Below are 22,490 nucleotides of genomic sequence, written 5' to 3'. Positions count from 1 at the left end.
TCTCACAGTGAGAGTCGGCCCAGCCAGACCTTTGTTTTCTTGAGAAAGGTCTGGTGAGCGAGACTACTGGCTACCTAAATCTTTTGTCCATTCCTCGGTTACCCTGTAGGTTATTCATATTCCTTTAGTCCATAAGGGTCTTCAGATCAAAAGAATCTAAAGGGTTTTTCCTAAAAATGACTCTTAGTTGGAAGTATTGTTTTAAGAGGGTAAAGTGGTGTTGTGTCGGCTGGGTGCTGTAACTCACTCTCTCTCTCTGATGCTCTGTCTGTCGGAGCTAGATCAAATGAATGATTCATGTTTGATTTATTATCTGAAGCCTAATTTTTATACATGTAATATTCATACTGGTTTAAATAAACAATTTGTATTTCCCAATCTTTGCTGAGCAGCAGTTGTGTGTGAAAGGAATTAAAGGTCTGTCCCATTTCGACACCTGTCCCAAATATAGGCATGTTGATTTTAGTGATTTAAGCTATTAACTGTTTGTAGCTGTAACATTTACAATGGGCAGTTTAGGCAAGGGTTGTCATGATACTGAAATTGCTATCTTTGATGCAATATCTTGAAACATACTGATATTGGATACCATAGACGATACCATGGCGGAAAATGTACGTTGAGGGCATGAAATTTAATATTTTTATTAAGAGATAAATACAACAAGGCCTTAACATGACAGATAGGGCCGGTCTTTTCTATAGTTTTACCTTTCACCTTTTACCACTTTTAAGTAGATGTCAGAACTGGGGATTTGCTTACAGCCTTTTTGATCATCTCATCACTTTACTCCTGTTGGACCTATCGTACAAGTGATATGGCTGCGCCCCATATTTCAGCAGTGAAGTGGCTGTGCAGTGGTACGCTTCACCAAGACTGTAAAACATTAATATCCACGAAGTTAAAAGATGAGACTAGAGTGCAGTTTGTGGTTGAAACTGTCACCAGGTCCATTCAGAATTGGAAAAGAACTAGTTTTGTTTATGCAGCTTTTTGGTACGCAGCACCTGCAAAAACTGTGCAGAGATGTGCGTATGCCTTCTGGTTGCCCAAAAGTCCAGAGATAACAGAATTGGCCTTCACTGAGTAGCAAGACTAGCACATATGAAATCCTTGGGATTTTTTAAGGGAACCTATCGTGCTTATTTTTGGGTTAATACTTGTAGGGCTCCAACTACATGTAAAACATGTTAACATGCTGCTGAAAAAACACTTAATTTTCCTCACGCTGTCTGTGCTGTAAAACCTGTATTCACCCTCTGTCTGAGACACTCCCTTTTAGCACCCGTGTCTCAAAGCTTCCCTCCAGAAAAAGTTGAGTCTGCCCTGATTGGTCAGGGTTTCTGGATCTTCCATATCTCTGCATCTCCGTACTATCTGTGCAGCCAGGGAATGACTGTAATGGCACTTTCTACTATGAAAAATCACCAATAAAAGCTTCAAAACCAAAGTCTTCAGAAGCGGACATGTTCCAGCAAGAATACGATCTGAAAACTGGGAGAAATTGACAACACTGGCATCCAAGACCACATGTTTTCCTGACATAAGCATGTAGCTACTTGTAGCAGTGTAGGCTGTGTAATGCAAACACTTGCAGTGATGTGCCTGGAGCAGATGACCTTAAAAAGAAATCCATCACAAGCTGATGTCATCTCGAAAGTAGAAAAATAGGTTGGAAACGGAGTACTCAGAACAATCTGAGGCCTGAGGTGTTGGCTCACAAGGATTACTTTCACATATGTTTACCTCAATATTTAAAACTTAAGCCATGTTGAATATTATCATCTGACATTGTAACAAGCAAAATAGGTCCCTGTTTATAACTTGGACCTTATTTTTGTAGGTTTGCTGATCATTTCTGCTGCTTATAATGAAACTGGAATTATCTGTTAACTTCAGAGTGGCAGGATCTGCATTTCCAGTGAGGTCATAGTCCTGGATTGATGTGAGAGTTATGCCAATGGTTTGTCTGGTGGGGCAGAATTTCACTGGTCTGCCGGCATTTAAGGACAAGGCAATGATTAAAGGGACAAGCTATTGATCTGTTGCGCATTAGGAGGAAGAGAGCTTGTAGGAGTGATGTGCATGGGTTCATTTAATTCGGCATCAAGCCAAGGGTTCAGTGCTACACCCACACTGCATTCTCTATCTGTAAACATTCAATGAAAGTGTCATTACTGTGGATGTTGAACATGCATTCAGCTGTACGGCAGAGTTTTGAAAATTACCGCTGTCAAGCAGAACTTTGTATTTTCAGCTAATTTTCTGCAGCAGTGTGTACTGTCTTAAAGCTTTCCCAGCTTTAAGAGAATGCTCCCCGGTGGCCCTTTAAGGCAGTGGACACATTGTGTGCTCTCTTTCTCTCCATGTGTATTAGGTATTGAATCAGTGACCTTTCTGGTTTGTATGAGCTCATGGGAAAAGTGGGTGTTTCCACAGGAAGTTAATGCCTTTCCCTCCCCCTCTTTTTTCTCTCGCTCTCCCTCTCGATGTTGCCTACAGTCTCCATCCCCCTCAAACCTTTCATTCTGTCTTATTTTTTTCCACTATTTCTCACTTCAAGCACTCTTAAGTACTCAACAAAACAATGCTGCTCACACAAATTCCTGTGCCACTTGTGTGAAGCCCTGTGAAGCATGGGAAGAGAGGCGATGATGGAGGTGGACGGACAGTGCAGAAATGCAAAGGAATTGGTCCTTACTTCCATCTGTTTAGCATTAAACCCTCACAGTGGTGATTTGATTACCAACAGCTGCTCAGAGTCCAACGCGAGAGGTTCGGCAAAGGTTAAACCTGCGCATGTTCGGGGACAGGAAGTGATACACAGATGCTCCCAGTCAGAATTCTTTTTTCTCAGATCAATGCTGTGTGCTACACTGCTTTGGTGTTTGGTGTTTAGGTAATCAACAACTGTTTGACCAAGACATTGACTGATTTTTTAAGCTTCAGTGAGAAATACCCATGAATATTTGAAGCTTTTCGAAGAACACAAGCTGTCATACTTTTGGTCATAATTTATAAACTTTGTTGTTATTGTATTTATTAGTCTATTAAGAGATGAGGACAAAATCGTTTTTATTGGAGCAAAAAAACGTGACAAAATGTGCAATTATCACATCAATTAACTTCATACAAACAAACTTGCTCATGAATAAATAAATAAACAGACTGTAGCCTATACAAGTGTTGAATAATGTTGGATTACTATGTCTTATTTCAGTGGCTATTTGGGATTTTTTTGGGTAATGCATATATTAGGGGTGGGAATCACCAGAAGATCCATGATACGATATTAAGTCACGGCACAATATTACTGCGATTTGAAATATATTGAGATATACTAAGTATCGCGATAAAATATATTGCAATATATTGAACTTTTTTAACTGTACCCAGGGAAAACTTTGTCAACATCAGTTAAAATTTTGATCCAAGCTAAAGCAGTGGATTATATTAATCTAGTAGACTACGTAAAGTTTAATTTGCATTCGGGGCGTCGGTGGGTTAGTGGTAGAGCAGGCACCCCATGTACAAGGCTGTTGCCGCAGCGGCCCGGGTTCGACTCCAGCCTGTGGTCCTTTGCTGCATGTCACTCCCCCTCTCTCTCCCCCCTTCACACTTGTCTGTCCTATCAAATAAAGGCTACAAAATGCCCCCCAAAATATTAAAAAAAAAAAAAAAAAAAAGTTTAATTTGCATTCACTGACAATAGAGTTATAGCCTGCAATTAGTTTATTACGTATAATGGATGATGGAGATGAGAGTTAAGGGAAGTAGGGAAGAAGATCAAGGAACCTGGGATGAAGGGATGAGGGTCGAAGAGATGAGGGGATGTAGGGACAGGGAAGGAAGGAAGGTGGGGGGAAGGAAGGAAGGTGGGGGGAATGACAGGAGAAATTAGGGTTGCGCACAGGTGGAGGGTGGAATCGATGGCGGTTCAGTGTCGGCTGAAGGGAGGTGGGTCGCTTGCTCTGCTATGGATAGCGCCCCCTGGTGATTCCTGTCTTCTGTGGAGAGAGAGAGAGAGAGAGAGAGAGAGAGAGAGAGAGAGAGAAGGGAGCGAGAACAGCAAAAAGAAAAACGAAGATAAGGGGTTTTGGGGGTAAGGATGTGAGAACAGAGTCAAAGGGGAGGGTAACAGATAAGGTGTGCTTAAATACTTCTAGTACGGAAATTGATGACATTCAGGCATGGTCTTTGTTCCCGAACGTAGTTATAAAACTTCATAAAAAAAGTCGATACTTGGCACTGTGTGACAATACGATTTTGCCCCACAAAAATATTGCGATACTATGCTGTATCATTTGCCCGCCCCACTTCTAGCACATACTCACATAGCATTTGACTACTAATTTGGTCGTCGATTATCATGGCCATGGGAGAAGCTTTGAAACATTCGCAACAGCTGTAGTTCCAAGTATAAAGGTACAAAGAACCAGGGGAAATCCCTAAAAAGAGACACATGCTTGAGTATTTATGATCTAATACATTTCTGATGTATTTAAACACTGTAATGTTGTCATGTCATGATGTGTTATCAGAGATGGCTCAACACATACTGTCATATTCTGCCGCTGTCTGTCTGAGGGTGCGACCCGGCAGGCTCCAGACTGTCTTGCATGATGTTTGTGTCCTTAATTGAAATTGCTGCACTTGGCTGTGGCCCACTGAACGAGTCTTACAAATGGTATGTTTCCACCTGTCAGCTGGAGGGCTGCTCCCGCCTCCTACCCTCGTCTCATGCTGTGTGGCGGCTGCTCCTGTCCAGCTTCTTGGTGCTGATGTCTCAGTCTGTGCAGCAGTTTGTATTGCTCTGTCAGTACAACTAAGGACGAGTTCGGTGAAGCTGTAGATGATCACTCACTGTTAGAGAATCACAGCTTCTCCTGACACTTGTAGGAGAACTTTAAGTTAATAATACTCTCAAACACCGCCAATAGACAATGAGAACTGAGTCCTACAATTGTGTTGTGGTGACGCAATTTAACAACTAGTTTCACTGATTTAGATTCTTGGGGTGATAAACACAATGACTCTCTTCAGTCTTTCATGAACAAAGCTTACTGATTAAACTTACGCAAACAATAGCATGAGTCTTGAGAATGTTGTTGCTCTCACCTTCGCTTCATTGTGCAAAATGCACAAAACCATGCTTTGCTCATTTTCACACCCACTCCTTTATCTAGAGCTATTCTTGCATCTTTTTGTTAGAGTCGACAATGTGCACAAAACTAGTGAGTTTGAGTGATGGTTCTGGAGTTATTGGAAACTCCAGTAGTGTTTGATGACGCTGCTTTTTCAAAATAAGATAATAAGATTGGTGCTGCTACCACAGTTCTAAATGACAAAATCTCTTGTAGTAAGTTTGAGGTTTTGCAAAAAAAAGGTAGGTTGTGGTGTGTCTGTGTGGGGAATGAGGACGCAGGGGAATATGATAAATCTGCAGATGCTGACAGAATTTTTCCAAGAATAACACATTTTAATGGCATTCAGTCTACATTTTTCTTTAATTAAAGAGTAACTATGGCTGATGATTTTCCAGTCAGGGTCTGTGAATTCTCATCGGGCATCGGGCCATATGTGGAAGGTAATTAACTCCTCACCGTGTTGATGACTATTTGTTTTAGCTCAGCATTCCCTCTCATTATGACAGTCTAGTAGGCAGCCACACCATTTCCCCTCATCTGCGTAGGTGCAGTGTGTTTTTGTTAATTAATCGCCTGAGTTTTTGTAGTGGAAATCTCCGGGTTTTTTTTCTGCGTTGGTGCTGAATCTGTGGTTTTCTGCTCTGTGTAGTTAATGATGCTATATTGGTTAACAGTCAAAGAGGCGGCTCCAACCATACAAGTAGGATAACAGACAGAGATGGAAAAGGATCTATATTTAGTGTTAGTAAAGCTGTTTGTGTGGAGAGGAAGTGGGTGCATAGTGCAAGCATGATGTTGATTACACGCCTACACGTATCACCCGTTCTTGCTTTCCTTGAGGCTGGCAACCGACAGTCAGACAGGATTTATTGCTTTATGTCTCGACTGAAGAGCAGCCGGCAAGAAAGAGACTTGAGCAGGTGCTTGAAATAAATGTATAAAATTATGAAACACTACAAGCTGGACCACATGCGGCATTTGATACTTACTACTGAATAGTGAGGCAGTTTAGAAATTACACACTGATTTGATGCTATCTTTGTGGTTTGTTCTTCAAAGATCCGCAAATTCTACTCATTCTTAACACAAATGTTTTTCATAGCAGGCATGGCTAAAGTCAGTTAGTCAATCCATCAACCATTTAAGCTGTTTCTCTGGCAAAAATGCAAAATATTTTCTAGTTCCACATTTTCAAATGTGATGATTTGCTGCTTTCCTCAATATCACATCATTGTCAGTTGGAGTCGATTAGACACAGGACTGATGTTCACACAAATTGATCCATTTGAAGACATCAGCTTAGACTTTGGGCAAGTGTGATGAGCATGTTATAGACAAAATTGTCAACTTATTAAAGCTGGGGTAGGCAGTTTTGTTTTGGTTTTACTGGCAAAAATCCCCTGATAAATTTTGAGTATATTTTAATTTAAGTGGACCAAGAGAAAACTACACTTCTGCACCTCTTCTTGGCTGTTGTACAAACGCAGATGCGTGTCTGTTCCTTGAAAGATTGATTGAATGGCTGAAAGCCTTGCAGAGAAAGTTGCAGCTCCAGCACTGGCAACAGCTGCCTACCCTGCAAAGCAACCCAAAAAAGGAGACAGACTTATCAGAAAGAGAGTCGAAAAGAAAGCCTGACTATAAACGAAATAAAACACATTTTAATATCGGTGTGTCAGAGATGGAGAGAAAATGCTGCTGATGGTTTAGCCTTCAACTATCCGGAGCTCAAGGCTCACAGCTCCGGCTTCATGCTCACATTTATGTAGCTAATATCAGCTTGAGTTTCAAATCACAGCGTATCCCCTGCCGCTAGAGACCAGCTCCTGGGGAGGAGAGCAGGCAGAGATGGACCCCCACGTGGCAGCTAAGCAACTTGAACCCAGTCAGCGCACCCCACTGGAGCAGCAAAATTTTTGTTAATACTGTTACACAGGTCAGACCTGGTCCACCAACCTGCTGTGACACCCACTGGTGACAGTGCGCTGGTCAAATTCAAACAGCTACATCTGCCATCTGCCGACCAAAGGTCTGTCTCCTGAGCTGCTGCCTGCTGATTTCCTGGTGAAACAGTCCACAGTGGCGGGGAGTGAGGCGAAGGGATGATGGGGTTGCGAATGTTAGCTTGTCGTATTTGTAGTATGATAAGCAGGGAGGGAGAACGAGGGGCTGAGTGAATGTGCTGCCTGCTACTCTACAATGAAATAATCTTAAATAATTCAATTTCTGGGAGACACTGGGTTACTGTATGAAGCGTGTGCATATGCCTGTGGTTGTCTGTGGGAGAGGTGTAGGACAGAGAGGCAAGAGCAGCAGGAGGAGGGTGTATTTTGCCTTTTCCAGATTTAAAAATAATGGTCAAGAAAATAATGGATAATGAAAATAATCCTGAGATGCAGCACTGGTTTCACGACCCTTTCTTTGACTGTTAATTTTGGGTGGTAGTTTTGGTCCATCTGTGTTTCACAAAGCATCCAGATAGAGAACATCCCAGCACAAGAAGCTGTGCCGAAGCTGAGACTCATCCACTGGCCCTGTATTCATGGTGGAAACAGGCCTCTAATGTTTTCCTGGTGCTAGCGTGCATGTGCTGTGTGTGGGTGGAGGGCTGGGATGTATGGCTGGAATGCTGGAGGGGAACTGAGTGACAGGTTTGGACTTCGGTAGGTAGGCGGGGTAGGGGAACATGTCGTCTGTGACATCACCACCACCCGAAGGCTCGGCCGGGCCAGCTGCCTGCTGCAGAGGTGGAGTTTCCTTCCTGGTGAGCTGACCGGGGCCGAGTGTGGCCTGACCCACCTTGCCACCAACATCTAAACTGTACTTCAGCTTGGTTCTGCGAGCTTTTGGATTTGTCCCTTTGTTTTATTTTGTTCTCTTAATCTATCAGTTGTGCTTCTTTGTACAGTGGGCTTATGCACCGCCTAATTTTCTTTTAGCAGGGTTGAAATTCCAAAGATGTTAATAATCCTGGTTTAAGAGCTCACATATACACACACCCACGATGGTGGTCATGTCAGCACTGGCCTAATGATTGCCTCAGTGGAGCTTGAGTTTGCTCTTAGGTTGTTTTTAGCCCCATTCCATGCTCCACGTTGTTATCCAGCAAGTTGGCTCGATTTAAATAGTAGTTTACCTCAGCTTGTCAGAGTTGCCGCAGAACACTTTAAATGCCTCAGTTGTTTGTGCCAGTTTGTGGTGAAGGCAGAATCATTTATCAAAGAAGAGGGCATTTAGCAGTGAATCTTTTAAGATCTAGTGCACACAGGCCACTGTGGATCATCTGTGTGTGTGTGTTTGTACAGTCCAAACTACACTCACACACAACAGAAATGAGCTGTTGACCCCATTGTTAATGTCAGCCGTCCCAGTGTTTTCATGGAAATCTGTCTAGGAATCTGTCTGCCCCTTCAGCACGCACCTGTGATATAGTCTGGCAGATAACAGTAAGAAGCCTGATGTCATCCCCTCTCTCTCTCTCTCTCTCTCTCTCTCCCCCTTTCGTGCTTGCTGGTCTTGTCCGTTGAAGGCAGAATGGCCAAAAAAAATATCTTTAAAAAAAAAAAAGAAGCCTGACATCATTGCTTATCTTGCAAATTTGTTGGATACCTTCTGACATTTTTTCCCTTACTTATGTCAATATGATACCGGAATTACAGTATCAGTACCAACTGTTAATAGAATTACATAAGATTTTTAGTCAGCTGACAAAAAATATTGATCCATACTTGTTTATTAATAGTTTCAGTAATTTTTTGGTCTTTTGGTTTTGGACTTCTGGTCGAACAAAGCAAGACAGTTAAAGACGACACCTTGGGTTCTGAGAAACTGTGATGGGTGTTTTTGGACCTTTTTCCAGACCAAACAATCAATTAAATTGAGCATATATTTCAGGCAGGACATGATGTCAAGCTCAGCTCACATCCCAGCTACATCAGCTGATCTCAAATAGTCCAATCAACTGATGGATCAGCTGATTGATGGAAGGGAGTCAGCTGATAGATGTTTGTGTTTTATGATTCCTTTCTATGCAACCAATTGGCGAATCTCATTCAGGGCGCCCTATTTAAACTGCTCTGGCCTGCCTACTGTTGCTGCTTCCTCTGCAAGCTGCTTTGCAACCTGCTTCAACCCCAGCTCCTCCTTTTCATGCTGTGTCTGACTTATCAGTGCCATTTCTGTTTGTCATTGATGCTGCTCTGTTCTGTTCTCGGGGGGTCTTTGATGCTGCTCTCTCTGCCTTAGGCTTTCCCTGTAGACGCATGGAAGGGCAGGGAGGTTTGCTCTTTTTGCCTCAGTCTTTCCTCGTTTGCACGTGGAAGGGCAGAGAGGTGTGCTCTCTCTACATTAAGGCTTTTCACGTAGGTGCATGGAAGAGCAGAGAGGCCCCAGAACAGAGCCATATAGCCAAATATAACACTGCAAATGGAAATAAAGTTTTCTTTGACTAAAGTAAAAATTGTAAAAATACAAAAAAGGCAGATGTATCGATAATGTAAATATCATTAGTTAATATAAACATTCCCTAAACCCTTTTTGGTACATGTAACAGCAGTGCTTAATGTTGTCAGTGGATGAGCTGGTACACTTTTATCTTTATTTGTATCTTTTCAGCCACAAAATTGTCGGTGTCTGTGTCTGTACTCAGACTGGGCCTGGTTTAGAGTAGAAATGAGTGGGATATAACCAGAAGTTGTTATTTTAAGCCTGAAATTGATATGGGTTTATCAGAAGTTGCTATATTTATGATCTCTTACAACAGTAAGAGATTGAACACTGCTACACAACTGAGGATTTTTCTTCATCACAAGTATGGATATTGACACATTTTACTGGGATACTCATACTCACATGAAGTACCATACTGGATAATCCTTTCATGTGATTATGCGACTCAACCCTGATGTTGTCTTAACAAAACTGTACAAGAACTTTGCCACAACGAAATTGTATAAAATGGACAAAGTTACGATTTCAATTAGGAAACATTCTATCAAAGAATGTGTAAAAAATTAAACAAAAACCTAACGCAGCACTTAATGCTATCTTTCAGGACAGTTTTTGCTACTTGGTATGTTTTCAGACATTACTGAGGTTAGATACCCAGCCCTAATTGTAGGTGGTGGATGTAGAAGTAACTTGTGGGTGCTGTTGCCCCCAAAAACCTTGGGGCAGCTCTAGTTGACTCATACAACCTGATTCATTCTGTTTGAGGAGCCTGGTACATCTGATGAAGTCACGCACCAATATAGGATTTATAGGTCATATTACTGGACATGACTCAGGCTGGCTTATGTCACATAGTTATTGGTAGTCCTCCTGAGTCATGTTGCACTCCCTCAGCCAGACCATCGCCTGGCCAGGCTGAGCTCCGGCCCTGTTAGTGCTGGCTCTGGTGCTGCTGGCACTGCAAAACAGCCTCATCTATCACGGGAAACGGCTCTGAGAGAATCAGCTCAGCCAGAACAGAGCGCGAGGCAGCTACACTACCCGTGCGTGTGGAGGGAGGGGAGGAATAGCCAGAGGAGTGCGGCGTTCAATGCGGCTGCCCGAGGTTGACAGAATAGGAATAAGAGGTTGACGGGAAGCCGAGGTCACGTGCTGAAGCAACGGCTGGGAGAGTGGTGGTACTGGTGGTGGGAGGGACAAGAAACACAAGCAGCTTTTTTTTTTCTCCTACTCTCTCAGTCTCTTTCTGTCTCTGTCTGGTCGTCTGAAGGCACACTGGCAGTGCAGTGAAGCATGTTCTTAGGATACACAGTAATACTGATGAATTATTGAACAGTGGTGAGTGGATGTGACACAGGCCAGCTTGCATGCTGCAGAGCGACAGGAGAGTGAAAGGGAGAGATTACCTGCATCTCCTGCAACAACTGAGCGCTGCAGGTGAGAAGAAAGAATATGCATACAAGGGATGATAAGTTGGAATCACAAACATCCACATAACAAAATTAGAGCTTGAGGCGATTACTGATGTTGGTATTCTAGAGCTGTAAGACAATGATGGTGATAAAGCTGCAGCAATTAGTAGATAAGTCAATTAACAGAAAATTAATCAGAAAATATTGTAAGAATGATAATTGTTTTAGTCACTTTTCAAACCAAAATTCTACCTTCTTGAAGATTAGGATTTCATGCTTTACTTTGCTGTAAAAGAGTTCTAGAGTTTGGACTGATGGTCAAATAAAGCAAGTAATTCGGATCCATCGCCTTTGGGAAAACGTTTGGGAAAATCATAGCAAATGTTTTCTGTCAAAGCGACTAATCAAGAAGATGATCATTAAATTGACGATTAATTGACGATGAAAATAATGGTCACTTGCAGACGTAGCTGGCCACAGTTTGTCACTGACCTTAGACTAATGTTCAAGGCATTTCTGGACTTCCCTACACTTACTTCCTACTATCAGCCAACATATAACCTCATACTGATGTCTCTGTAAAGCTAAAATTGGTTGCTAATAGTTATGCAGATGCATCAGTCAGGCTCTAATCACAATCAAGGAAGTGATTTAGCTGCTTCTTTTTTCCTGTTATGTTATCAGCTGTCTATACTGAGAGAGTCAGATGACATGTAGTACAGGTCCCTAGCTGCCCAATAACAGCAAACAAACAGTATACAACCTGTGAAACGACACACACGTTCACACACAAACAACCTGACATGTAAATGTAAAAGTTTAATTTGGCTTGTTGTTACAATGACAGGGAGTCTTGTCTGGATGTTCTGTCTTCGTGATTGCACCGTGTTTTAGGGTGTTGGTTTGACATTCCCCGAGCACTCCCCTCAGCTGTCACCACTTAACTAGTCCCCGAGGAGAGCGAGAACTACAAAACATGGGAAAAATGTAAAAAATGCATGACTCCTCCTCCTCTTGGCTCCCTGCCCCCTGGCCCCACCCTTCCAGTTTAGGTTACTAGGAGACCAGATATTGGCCCCAGAATAAAAGAATCAAAGCCTTCAGGAGTGAGTGGTGTGACTGCTGCAATTGAGGAAACATCTTGTAAAATGGGTTGTTAGCATGAAAAACCAGCCTGCTGTCTGAGCCTAAGCAGGGGTTGTTGTTGTGTGAGGGAATATTTACATGACAGTTTTTGTGCAAGTGTCTGCAGACAGCGTGTTTACCTCCTGTCTGCAGTACGGTTGTAAAGGTAGAGGTCATTGAGGCTGTCTGGGCTGCTGTAACCAAAACACAAGGACAGAGTAGTTGTTTGTTCTCATATCCATTCATTATAAAACCAGCTGATTTTATAGACTGTATCTGTGCCTTTAATCCATGGTGCATACTTAGGTTAAACAAGATTTCAGTGTATGGTTGTGTGTTGATGCTGGTGACAAAATAAAGTGTACACAGGACAGTCATAAAACTGTGGACACTGTCCTCCTACCATGCACAAAGGAAATGAAATAATTGTGCATGGTGGTGAAACTGCTCCAGGAACATCTTAGAAGACAAAACGAAACAATTTTTTGTCTCTTTAAAGGTATACTGTGCAGGAAATGTCGGCCACTGGCCAGCGAAAGTGAAAGCCAACCCTAACTTCATCCACTTGGCGTTTCCCTCGCTAATTTTTCTGCACTGTGTTGGTTCCCATTTGGATGTATGCTGCTTACAATCTGGTACGTGGTTGCCACCTTTTTGAAAAGTCCCGACTTCCACTGCCAAACCTGCACTCCTATCTCATTAAATACTGACGCTTGGTTGGAGGCCCTCAGCATCAGATACCGATGCACCAGGCAACAGCATTTTTTGATCCTCCGAACAGTGGTGTAGTATAAAGAGCAACAAAATCTGCAGAAGGCAGGTGGGTCAAACAAATGTCGGACTTTCACCCAGGAGACCGCTGTTCATTTCTCCAATGACACCAAAAGTCAGTTAAATTATTTTAATAAGCTTTTAGTATGTGTAGCATACCACGCAAGTGACATATGTGACGTGATGTTACATTACATTAGTAACATTCGTATTTTAAGCCAGTCCATTATGTATTTTTTGTCTTAACCACATGCTTTTGTTGTCTAAACCTAAGGAAGTAAACTTAAAAAATGGTTTATTTTGAACTGAGACAATATGCATTTTATTGCAGCTTCCAAATAAGTTCAAAATTAGCCGCCCACCGACGCCATTTACGTGAAATATGATGAACTCACTGTCTTTGGTTTAGTTTTACTCACTATTTGATGATCCAGGCTTCAGTTGGTTTTAGAGATGACTGATTTGCAGGATGCATGGAGATTTGCAAGATAACACTATCTACCAATTGTCTTGATTGTCGCGTTCAAAAAATGAAAGCAAAATCCAACAACAAACTTTCCCCAAATAAACAGGCCTTTACAAAAACAAAGTTCAAATCAATGGGGTATTAAATGAGTTCATCAAACAATAAAAACCGAGATTAACCAAAAACACGGCGCTTAAAGCTTTACCCCATGGCGTCTTCCACACTCCACACTCACTTCAGCACACCTGCCTTTAATTAAAGGTTCCCAAGATGACAGGTCAGGAGGTGCATTAAAGTGAATCAGAAATAATAGGAAACTAGGACTTTCTTGGCTCTAATACATTTAATGAGCAGAAAATGTGCCTTTCCTGTGAAAATCAAAGTTAATTTTGAGAAAACACAATGCATGTAATGAGCAAAAACTGACAAGCAGTCCCCTGAGTGTCCAAAACTGACGCTGGAGGGGTGTCACCTAGAGTCCCTGCAAATAAATATACCACCACACACCTCTAGTGAGCCATAAGTGATGATTAAGAGCATTTTTTATATCAGTCAATCTTTATTTATAAAGCACTTTTCATACAAAAAATGTAGCACAAAGTGCTTTACATGGTTAGAAGAAATGCCCCTCCCATCCACCGCCCAACCACCCACACCCCCACAGACACACCCACCCACCCAGCCACACAGTCATGGTGTAAACATAAAAACATGTGGCATATGAGTCTCTACGTTGTTTTCTATGAATATCCTGCACAGTATATCTCTAAGGTAATTGGCAGTGTTACTGTAAAGTGAATGCCTTTGAAAGGTGCATATATTGCTTTGTTCCTTGTTAGTTTATAACAGTAAAGCATGCTGGTCTTGTGTGCACACTGCAAAAATCAGTATATAGAAGTTATTATGGAGTTGCGACACAGGACTTGTCTCAACCTGACGAAGTGTGTAGACCTCAGACATATTCACAGTTTGTCTCTGTTTTGTCTCTCCTTTCTCTCCTGCAGTCATACTTTGTCACCGACTATGACCCCACGATTGAAGACTCTTATACCAAGCAGTGTGTGATTGACGAAAGGGCAGCCAGGCTTGACAGTAAGTGCACTTTGCTGAACAAACATGACCAGAGTAAATACATGCACACACACACACAAAGTCTACACACCCAGGCTATTTGTGTGTTTCTATTGCATTATACTGCACTCGAGGAATTTCTTTGCAAAAGTCTATTTTGCTGCAAGTTATTCTTTGTGTGTGATTTACGTCGCTGTGTGTGTGCGCACACTCTCTCTAGTCCTCGACACGGCTGGACAGGAAGAGTTTGGAGCCATGAGAGAACAATACATGAGGACAGGGGAGGGCTTCCTGCTCGTCTTCTCAGTCACTGACAGAGGAAGGTGAGTGACAGTTCTCGTCATGTGCAAACGCACAGCTACGAGCTCGCTTCTCTGTCCTTCTCTCTCTTTGTTTCTGTTTGCACATCTCTGTTTACTGTTCACAATTGCACTCGCTCGCTCTCTCTCCCCTCCTCTGCCTCTCGCTTCACTATAACCATAAATCTTGCAGCGATACTCTCACTTGTTGCCGCCTGTACTTCCGGACCCCCTCGCTGTTGTTCTTGTTGTCATTTTCTTTTGTTCTTAACATTTCTCCCTCATCCTGTTTTCTTGAAGTCACTTATTCATGTACCTTAACTTCCTATATAAAGCCTGTTTGCTGTTTAGGCAATACTACATGGGCTAGTATAGAGATGAGAGACTAGAACTTAATAACTTTTGATCTCTTCTTGACATTAACTGTAAACTGTATGTATTGGCACTAACAGTCTTTTTACCTCTTTAACCCCACTGACCCACTGGTGAGTCAAACACATGCCATGCAGCTTAGCTTTGTTCAAACTTTATTTTAACCCTAACCCTCCAGTGGAGATCTGAAAGTTCCCAAAGACACCAAATATGTCAGGTTGGATGTTGCTTAAGATATCTAGAATATTTCCACTTGATGTAATGGCGCAATCATACTGTAAAAACAGTGGGTTTTATGTATTTCACCCAGTGTAAACATGAATTAGCTTTCATCAAGAGGTGGTACAAGCCAATACAGAATATACGGCAAATCAAACTGTCAAAACAGTGTGGAATAAGATGATTTTTCTAAATTTAAAGGCCAAAATTTTAAAGATTATAATCCAAACTTTGGATTCCAAAGGATTCCAGTCCTGGTTGATTTGGCAACACCTGTGGTAACCGTGGTAACAGAAGGGGCAATTCAATTCTACAGCACAACTCGAGCTGCTACCTTGTCAGAAATCCAATAGAAAAGCAGTTTACAGTGCAACCAAGCCAACTCAGGTTGTTTTAATAAAGTGAAGAGTGAACAGGCTGTTATCAATACGAAAAAATTGCACTGCAATTACAAACTGCATTACATGCGTTTTCTTATCAGTGTCTTGTGGTCAAGATAGGAAATCTGAATCCACCACAAGAATGGCGGACTCCGCCACTACAAACAGAATTTACCCAATACACCAAATCAGTTTACTGTGACGTTCAGGTAGAAACTCCTGCATCCCCACTGAGCAAATGCTGCCTCATTTGATTAGTTTTTAGCCACCTACAAATATCAGTATTACTTTAAGTGCACACCATTTTCAGAATATTTTCACCACTTAACCTTACTGTCAGTAATAAAACAGTGGTTTTACTTTACAGAACACGGGAGTAGCTAGTCGACCACTGCCTTGATTAATTTATGTGTAAGGTAAAGCAGGGAAAATTTTGCAGATATAGTGTACATTTAAACTGATACAGATTTTTTAGGTGGCTAAAATATATTTTGCTGCAGCCCCCCATCCGTAGCAGTACATTGCTTAGCTTTCGTGTCGGTAGGTCTGACTTATCAAAGAAGCTAGCAAAGCGACATAGTGCATAAAATAAGCACAGCAGAAACTTCAGATAGGTCGGACCACCTTGTCTTTAAATATTACAGTTATGCCTGAAAATGACAACAGGAATATTCTAGCCAGTTTCATGTGCCAGTTGTCTACCAGGAAGTGACTGAAGTGACAGCGCTATAATAACTGAATGTATATACATTAACTGTTGACCATAAACAGTATCACAAAATATGGCTCTGATTGTATGAAAATCTCACTAGATGATAAGGGCTGATTTCCCTTCTATGTGGCCTGAGTCACCTTTGAAATATTTTTCACATTACACTGTATAGTATTCTTCTTGCAGTCTGTCTGTCACACCCCATCTTCACTGTCTTTGTGTCCCTGCCCAGCAGTGCAGTGAGCTGCATTCCCCTGCCCCCACCCACAGCCCCCTCCCAATGTTTATGTTGTAAGCAGTCTTTCCTTCCTCCATTTATATTAGTCAAGTCTTTCCAGATTTACTATGTGCTCACCAAGCTGTCTGCGGGCCCGTGGCTGGAATGCCGTCCTGGGTTTGTGGTTGCATTCTGCCTGTTTTTTTTCTCCCCCAGATTGACATTTTTATTTGCTCTTTGGTTGAAAAAGTGCACATGGCCTTTATATTATAGTGGGACAACGGTCAGGTCAGTGCACGGAGCCCAGCCTCAGACAAACACATTTTATGTTTCTGTAATAGCGTGGCTGCCTTCTTTTTTCTCTTGGCTAACACATTCGGCTCTCCAGTCTGATCCACAGTGGCGGTGACCCCAACTTCTGGGTGAAGGGTGTGTTTGTGTGCATGGGTGGGTCATTTAGCAACACTGCGATGCCGGGCACGTGTGCTTTTTTTATATGAATGCATCTGCATGTAAAAACACTATATAACCTGTTTGTGCAGAAAATACAACCTAACACTGTGATGTGTTTTACAGCTTTGAAGAAATCTACAAATTCCAAAGACAGATTCTCAGAGTGAAAGACAGAGATGAATTCCCTATGATCCTTGTAGGAAACAAAGCAGATCTGGAACTACAGAGACAAGTAAGTCCAACAGATTGCAGAGATCTGAACCCACTGACTAACAAAGAGATGATATCAAGCAGTCTGAGGGACTCGTATTTGCATATTTGAAAGTGGAAGCAAGTGCTGCAGCTGCAGCAAAGCTGCCAAGATACAACAGGATGTGACTGAAAGAATAAGAGAGGCTGTAGAAATGGTGGTGTCAGGAGGGGAGGATGGATGGAGAGAAAAGGGAGTGTGATGAAATGATGAATTTGATGCTGCTGGTATGCAGTCGATCGTCACTTCCTGTAGTGAAACCACACCACCCCCTCATGGTGAGAAGAAGCCTTACAGGCACAAGTAACTTATCATTATCAATGGGTTTTATTCACTGAGATCAGCTTTAGTATTTCAAGCCTTAGTGTGAAATTAGCTTGTGTTGGCTTTTACTTATTATCTATTCTATCTATGCTGTCGACACATGACCTAATCAGCTTGATGATAGCTCAGATGCCCAAAAACATAACACATAAAAGCACTTAAAAGTAGTACTATATTTACCACGAATAGATTTTTCAACTTTATGCCATTTGACAAACACATTAGTACATATTTCCTTATATCAGTGTTGGAAAAATCTGGTTTTATCTGGTTTTTACTTAACATTTTCTCATTTTTGTTAACTGGTCTGTAGCCATCAGGGAGTCGAGCTTTGGATCTAATTACTTCTGCATTATTCAGGTCCAGATTTTCTGCACAGCTGTTTAAAAAAAGAGGCCGTCCCACATGCATTCATACTAATTTAAGTGTGTAGAAACTTTACACTGGAGAAATCACAAAATGAGATGCAATTTTTAAAAAGAAGGACATGTATATAAAAAAATTGCTTCATCTTTTTCTGTAATGGAGGACAAAGCGAATGTGGTGTTGGAACAAATGGTAGATGATATTGTGAAGGCTCAGGAGGAAGCCTTGTTTGGTCGGAAATAAGAAGTGGTGATGTAAATGTAAATATTTAATACTTTGCTTGGATATATTTATAGGTGAGAAAAGGAAAACAACAAAGTTCTTCTTTCAGTGTTATTAAGGGTCACTTTCACTTGGATGTGAAAGTCTGAACATGTGCACACTGAATTCTTCATACAGTGTCATATGCACTTAAAGTATGTGGCACGCATTTAGTACTACAGCAGTATTACAGTAAATGGTCCATTAGTCTTTGCTCCTGCAGGGATTATTAGTTAATACAGTAAACAATGTTGAATATGTAGGGCAACTTATTTAAACTGATCTTAGCTAGAGGAGTGCAAACTAGGTGCAGCAAAAGGGATCTCAAGGTCATGACAATTCAGTTTTATTCATAAAGCCCAGTATCACAAATTACAATTTGCCTCAGAGGGCTTTACAGCATACGAAATCCCTCTGTCCTTTGACCTTCACAGTGGACAAGGAAAAACTCTTTAATGGGGGCAAAAATTGTCAGAAATCTCAGGAAGTTTGTTTCAGTGTGTCATGAATGCCTGTTCATTTTTAGGGTTTATGGAAGATGCTTTACATGTGTTGTACCTAAATGTCTTCCTTTTGCCACAGGTAACCCAGGAAGAGGGCCAGCAGCTGGCTAGACAATTGAAGGTCACATATATGGAGGCTTCAGCCAAAATCCGTATGAACGTAGACCAGGCTTTCCACGAGCTGGTTAGGGTAATCAGGTAGGTGATTAATAAAGGCATCATGAAGATCTTTTAGTGACTCAGGTTTGCTGTTTTCCAAAGGTGTAACAGTGGTTGAAAAGATGAACATTCATGCACTTCTGTTGAAACCGTAAATAATGCAGGATACAGTGAGGGCTTTTTTCATATGGAACATGAAATATTCACGACTCAGGGTGCCCTGGTGACACCTTGGTGGCCGAGGGATTAAATCAATGACCATGAATCACAACGCTCCTGGGTACATCCTGTCAGGGACCTTTTCTGTATTTCTCTTTCCTTTTTTTACTGTCATTTATCTGCTGTCAGCTCCCCAATAAAGACATGGATCCTAATCATGAGTACATAAGCAACAATCAGATACCAAGTTGTGAATTTAAAAAAAACATCCTTTGGCATTATGTATTAAGTTTAACAAAACTCAGGTGATCTGCGTCATCAGGACTGTGAGTGTGTTGTTCAAACAGATTTGACAACCCCACAAATGACATCATTTTTTTTTGATCCTATGACCCCCTTTACACCTGGCAGTAAAATGTGTTATGGGTGATCATATTTGCAATCGGATAGTGATTGACCGCATGAAAGTACAGGTGTACATGCACCCAAAAATTGAGGATGGATTGTGATCCAACCGGCCAAACCACCTTTGGAGGTGGTAAAGGACGCATTGCGACCACTTTAAACACAAGTGTAAATGCAGTTGTGTTTTCAATCCACGACTACATGGGTGGAAATGTGTAATCAGGCACAACTGCGTCAAACCAGCGAGGCAGCAGACGTTAAAGCTGTCAGGGGCACACAGTGCTCTCCTTCACTTGATGCTGACACCACTGGGCTACTGGTCTCCCTCATTTGTGATCCATCCTGTCAATCACTGTCTATACAATTATGTAGGTTTAATGTTTAATGAGACTGTTCCATAGTTTAGGACCAACAACTGAAAATGCTCGATCACCTTTGGTTTTTAACTGGGGGTTGGGAGGTGGAATAGGGGATGAGCGGTTCAGAGATGTAAGCAGGAGTGTGCCCATGCACCGCTTTAAAAAACAAAACCAAACAAAAAAATTAAAATTAATTCTGTTCTTCATTTGTAACCAGTGAAAAGAGGCCAGTATCAGGGTGATACGGTCTCTCTTCCTGATACCAGTAAGGAGTCTTGCTGCTGCATTTTGGAAGGAAAACCAGAGTTTGCAAAAGTCCAGTGTGTCATGATCGTTCTGCTCTCTCCCAACTCCCAGGAAATTCCAAGAACAGGAATGTCCACCGTCGCCAGAACCTACAAGGAAAGAGAAAGACAAGAGCGGCTGCCATTGTGTGATCGTCTGAGTCGGCCTTATCACTGTAACTCATGCAGCTACTCTCTACAACCCCACCCACTCTGCCTGACATCACATCCTAAGTGGATGACTGACCGCTGCCTTCTCCACGTGCATGACTTCAGACAGCCTTTTCTGAGATACTCTGACCAGGAACTGCTGTCCCCAGGACATCACTATGGACAACTGACAATGCCAAATTTTAACACCACTCTACCTTCAGCCGTAATCTAATTCACACGAGAGAGTCCCCAACACTAAACATTGCCTTCTAAATCAGCCTGACAAATTAATGTTTTGTACTCTGAAGGACTTCTCTTGCCTTGTAGTGACATTTGTACTTGCTACCGAGATTGAATGAAAACTATATATCCAGAATGTTAATGAGTTTCTTTAGTTTTCCGGTGTCTGACCAGAGCAGAGAGATTACCTTATGAAGCTTTGTGTATGTTGTGCCATATCCACCTTTACTCCCATGTGCTAATCTGCTACTGTACATATGTGACATTTGTTGTGATTTTCAAAGTGTACTTCTAATGATCTATTAAATCACCACAGTACAGTGTGTGAGGTTGAGTTTGGTTTTACATATATGAAAGTGAATATATAATTATGTATATAAATATAAAGCCTAGACAGCCCTTAAAGCTACAATGATAGAACTTTCTGGCATTCTGCAGTGGATTCTTCTTCTTCGTCTGTGGTTCCTGCTTTCATCTCAATTTGCCAAATATGGAGTGTCTACTGTATTTGATTTTTTTAAAAAGTCTTATAGATTGAAGCATTCTTATCCTCTGCCGTCTCCTCAATGTACTGAAAGGTGGCGGTTCAGTCAGAATTGGACGTCATGCATTGTCTCAGATTTCTAAGAAGCGGTAGATGCATTTATTGGTAGCACATTCTGTGTCTTTGACGACTAACATAACTTCAGATCGAAACACTGAACACTGTACACTCGCTATTTCACTTTTAGATCCATTTGTTGCAAATCAAGAAGCTTTCAGAGTTCAGTTCAGATCATTCCGATGTAATGCATCTTTTCTGTCAAACATTCAGTCTATGATATAGATCAAATTACTGTTATATCATTCCAATAACACAGTGGCAATGTTTTTGTTTTGTGTCCTTGAGTTATTCTGTTACGTAATTTCTCCCCCCCCCTAAATGATCTGTCACTTGGAAAATAAGTGGAAGCATTGAGATGCACATCATAAAACAGCCGTTCTCCAATGGGACATGAACTCAGCGGACCTGCCACCTGTGGAGCTCTCATCGCCACAGACACAATATACTGTTCTGCCTTCCCTCTCCACTTGTGTACTTCTGTTCGGGCATATAAATGAAGTACTGCAGTTTGTTTTTCACATCATCATCTTGTAATATAAACAACATGAAAATCAGATGATGGAAGTAATGGACTTGATTAAATGTTTCTACTCTACTTTTATACATTATTTTCTTATCAAACTAGTTGACAAGTATTTTTATATGTTTATAAGTGAGTACACATTCACAGCATAGCTGTGTATATATGTAAAGAGGAATATTTAATTCTCTTGATTATTTTAAACTGAAGATGACTGTTGGCCCAAATTTACACAATTGGCTTATTCACCCAGATGTGACCAAGAATGTAATATCTTGTTGTGGCTTAGTTGTGGAGAATATATTTATCTTTGAGGTGCTCACCTCCCGCTCAGAGCGTAAAATGCCAGGTCAGGAGGGAGAGGGTGTTTAGAAATGATTCTGGTCTTTACATAGGAGCTTAAAACCACATGAATGAATTATTATAATGACTGAGATTTGAAAGACCTACTTCCCATCTTATTGCAAATCCTATAGTGTACATCCAAATCATACTGTTCGTTCTTTTTCTTCCATATCAGTGTCTTTTGCCCTGTGTCTAGCTTTTGGTGCTAAAATAAAATCTGTCATTGAGCCAGATGGGGTAGAGAATCTTTCTTTTAGATTAAAAAATAAAAGCTTCACAGACCTGAAGCTTCCATATGGAGCCTTGTGTTAGAGAAATCAATATTATTTACAGCATGACTGGTGTTAGAGGATCAATATGACCTCTCATATCCCAGAAAACAATGAATTTCCAAAGGAGAATTCCTTCTGTATGACCTCCTTACAATACTATCAGTTAGTATAGATCCAGATTGATCTACTTTGG

The 22,490-nt window shown here is 41.4% G+C and overlaps 1 protein-coding gene across 1 annotated transcript in view; it reads left to right on the top strand.

Moving 5' to 3' along the window:
• rras2 (RAS related 2) overlaps nt 1-21,755 on the top strand; it is a 39,622-nt gene extending 17,867 nt beyond the window's left edge. The window contains exons 2-6 of the mRNA XM_049599614.1: nt 14,375-14,462; nt 14,662-14,764; nt 17,217-17,325; nt 18,877-18,995; nt 20,237-21,755. Of these exons, the coding sequence (XP_049455571.1) occupies nt 14,375-14,462; nt 14,662-14,764; nt 17,217-17,325; nt 18,877-18,995; nt 20,237-20,324 (507 nt within the window). The 3' untranslated portion in view covers nt 20,325-21,755. The remainder of the gene's footprint in view (nt 1-14,374; nt 14,463-14,661; nt 14,765-17,216; nt 17,326-18,876; nt 18,996-20,236) is intronic.
• The last annotated feature ends 735 nt before the right edge of the window (nt 21,756-22,490 follow it).

Source organism: Epinephelus fuscoguttatus, linkage group LG2 (genome assembly GCF_011397635.1).
Source record: "Epinephelus fuscoguttatus linkage group LG2, E.fuscoguttatus.final_Chr_v1".
In the NCBI taxonomy this organism is placed as follows: Eukaryota; Metazoa; Chordata; class Actinopteri; order Perciformes; family Serranidae; genus Epinephelus; species Epinephelus fuscoguttatus.
Note: the sequence above shows the minus strand (reverse complement) of the source record. Positions and strands in the feature narration are given on the sequence as shown.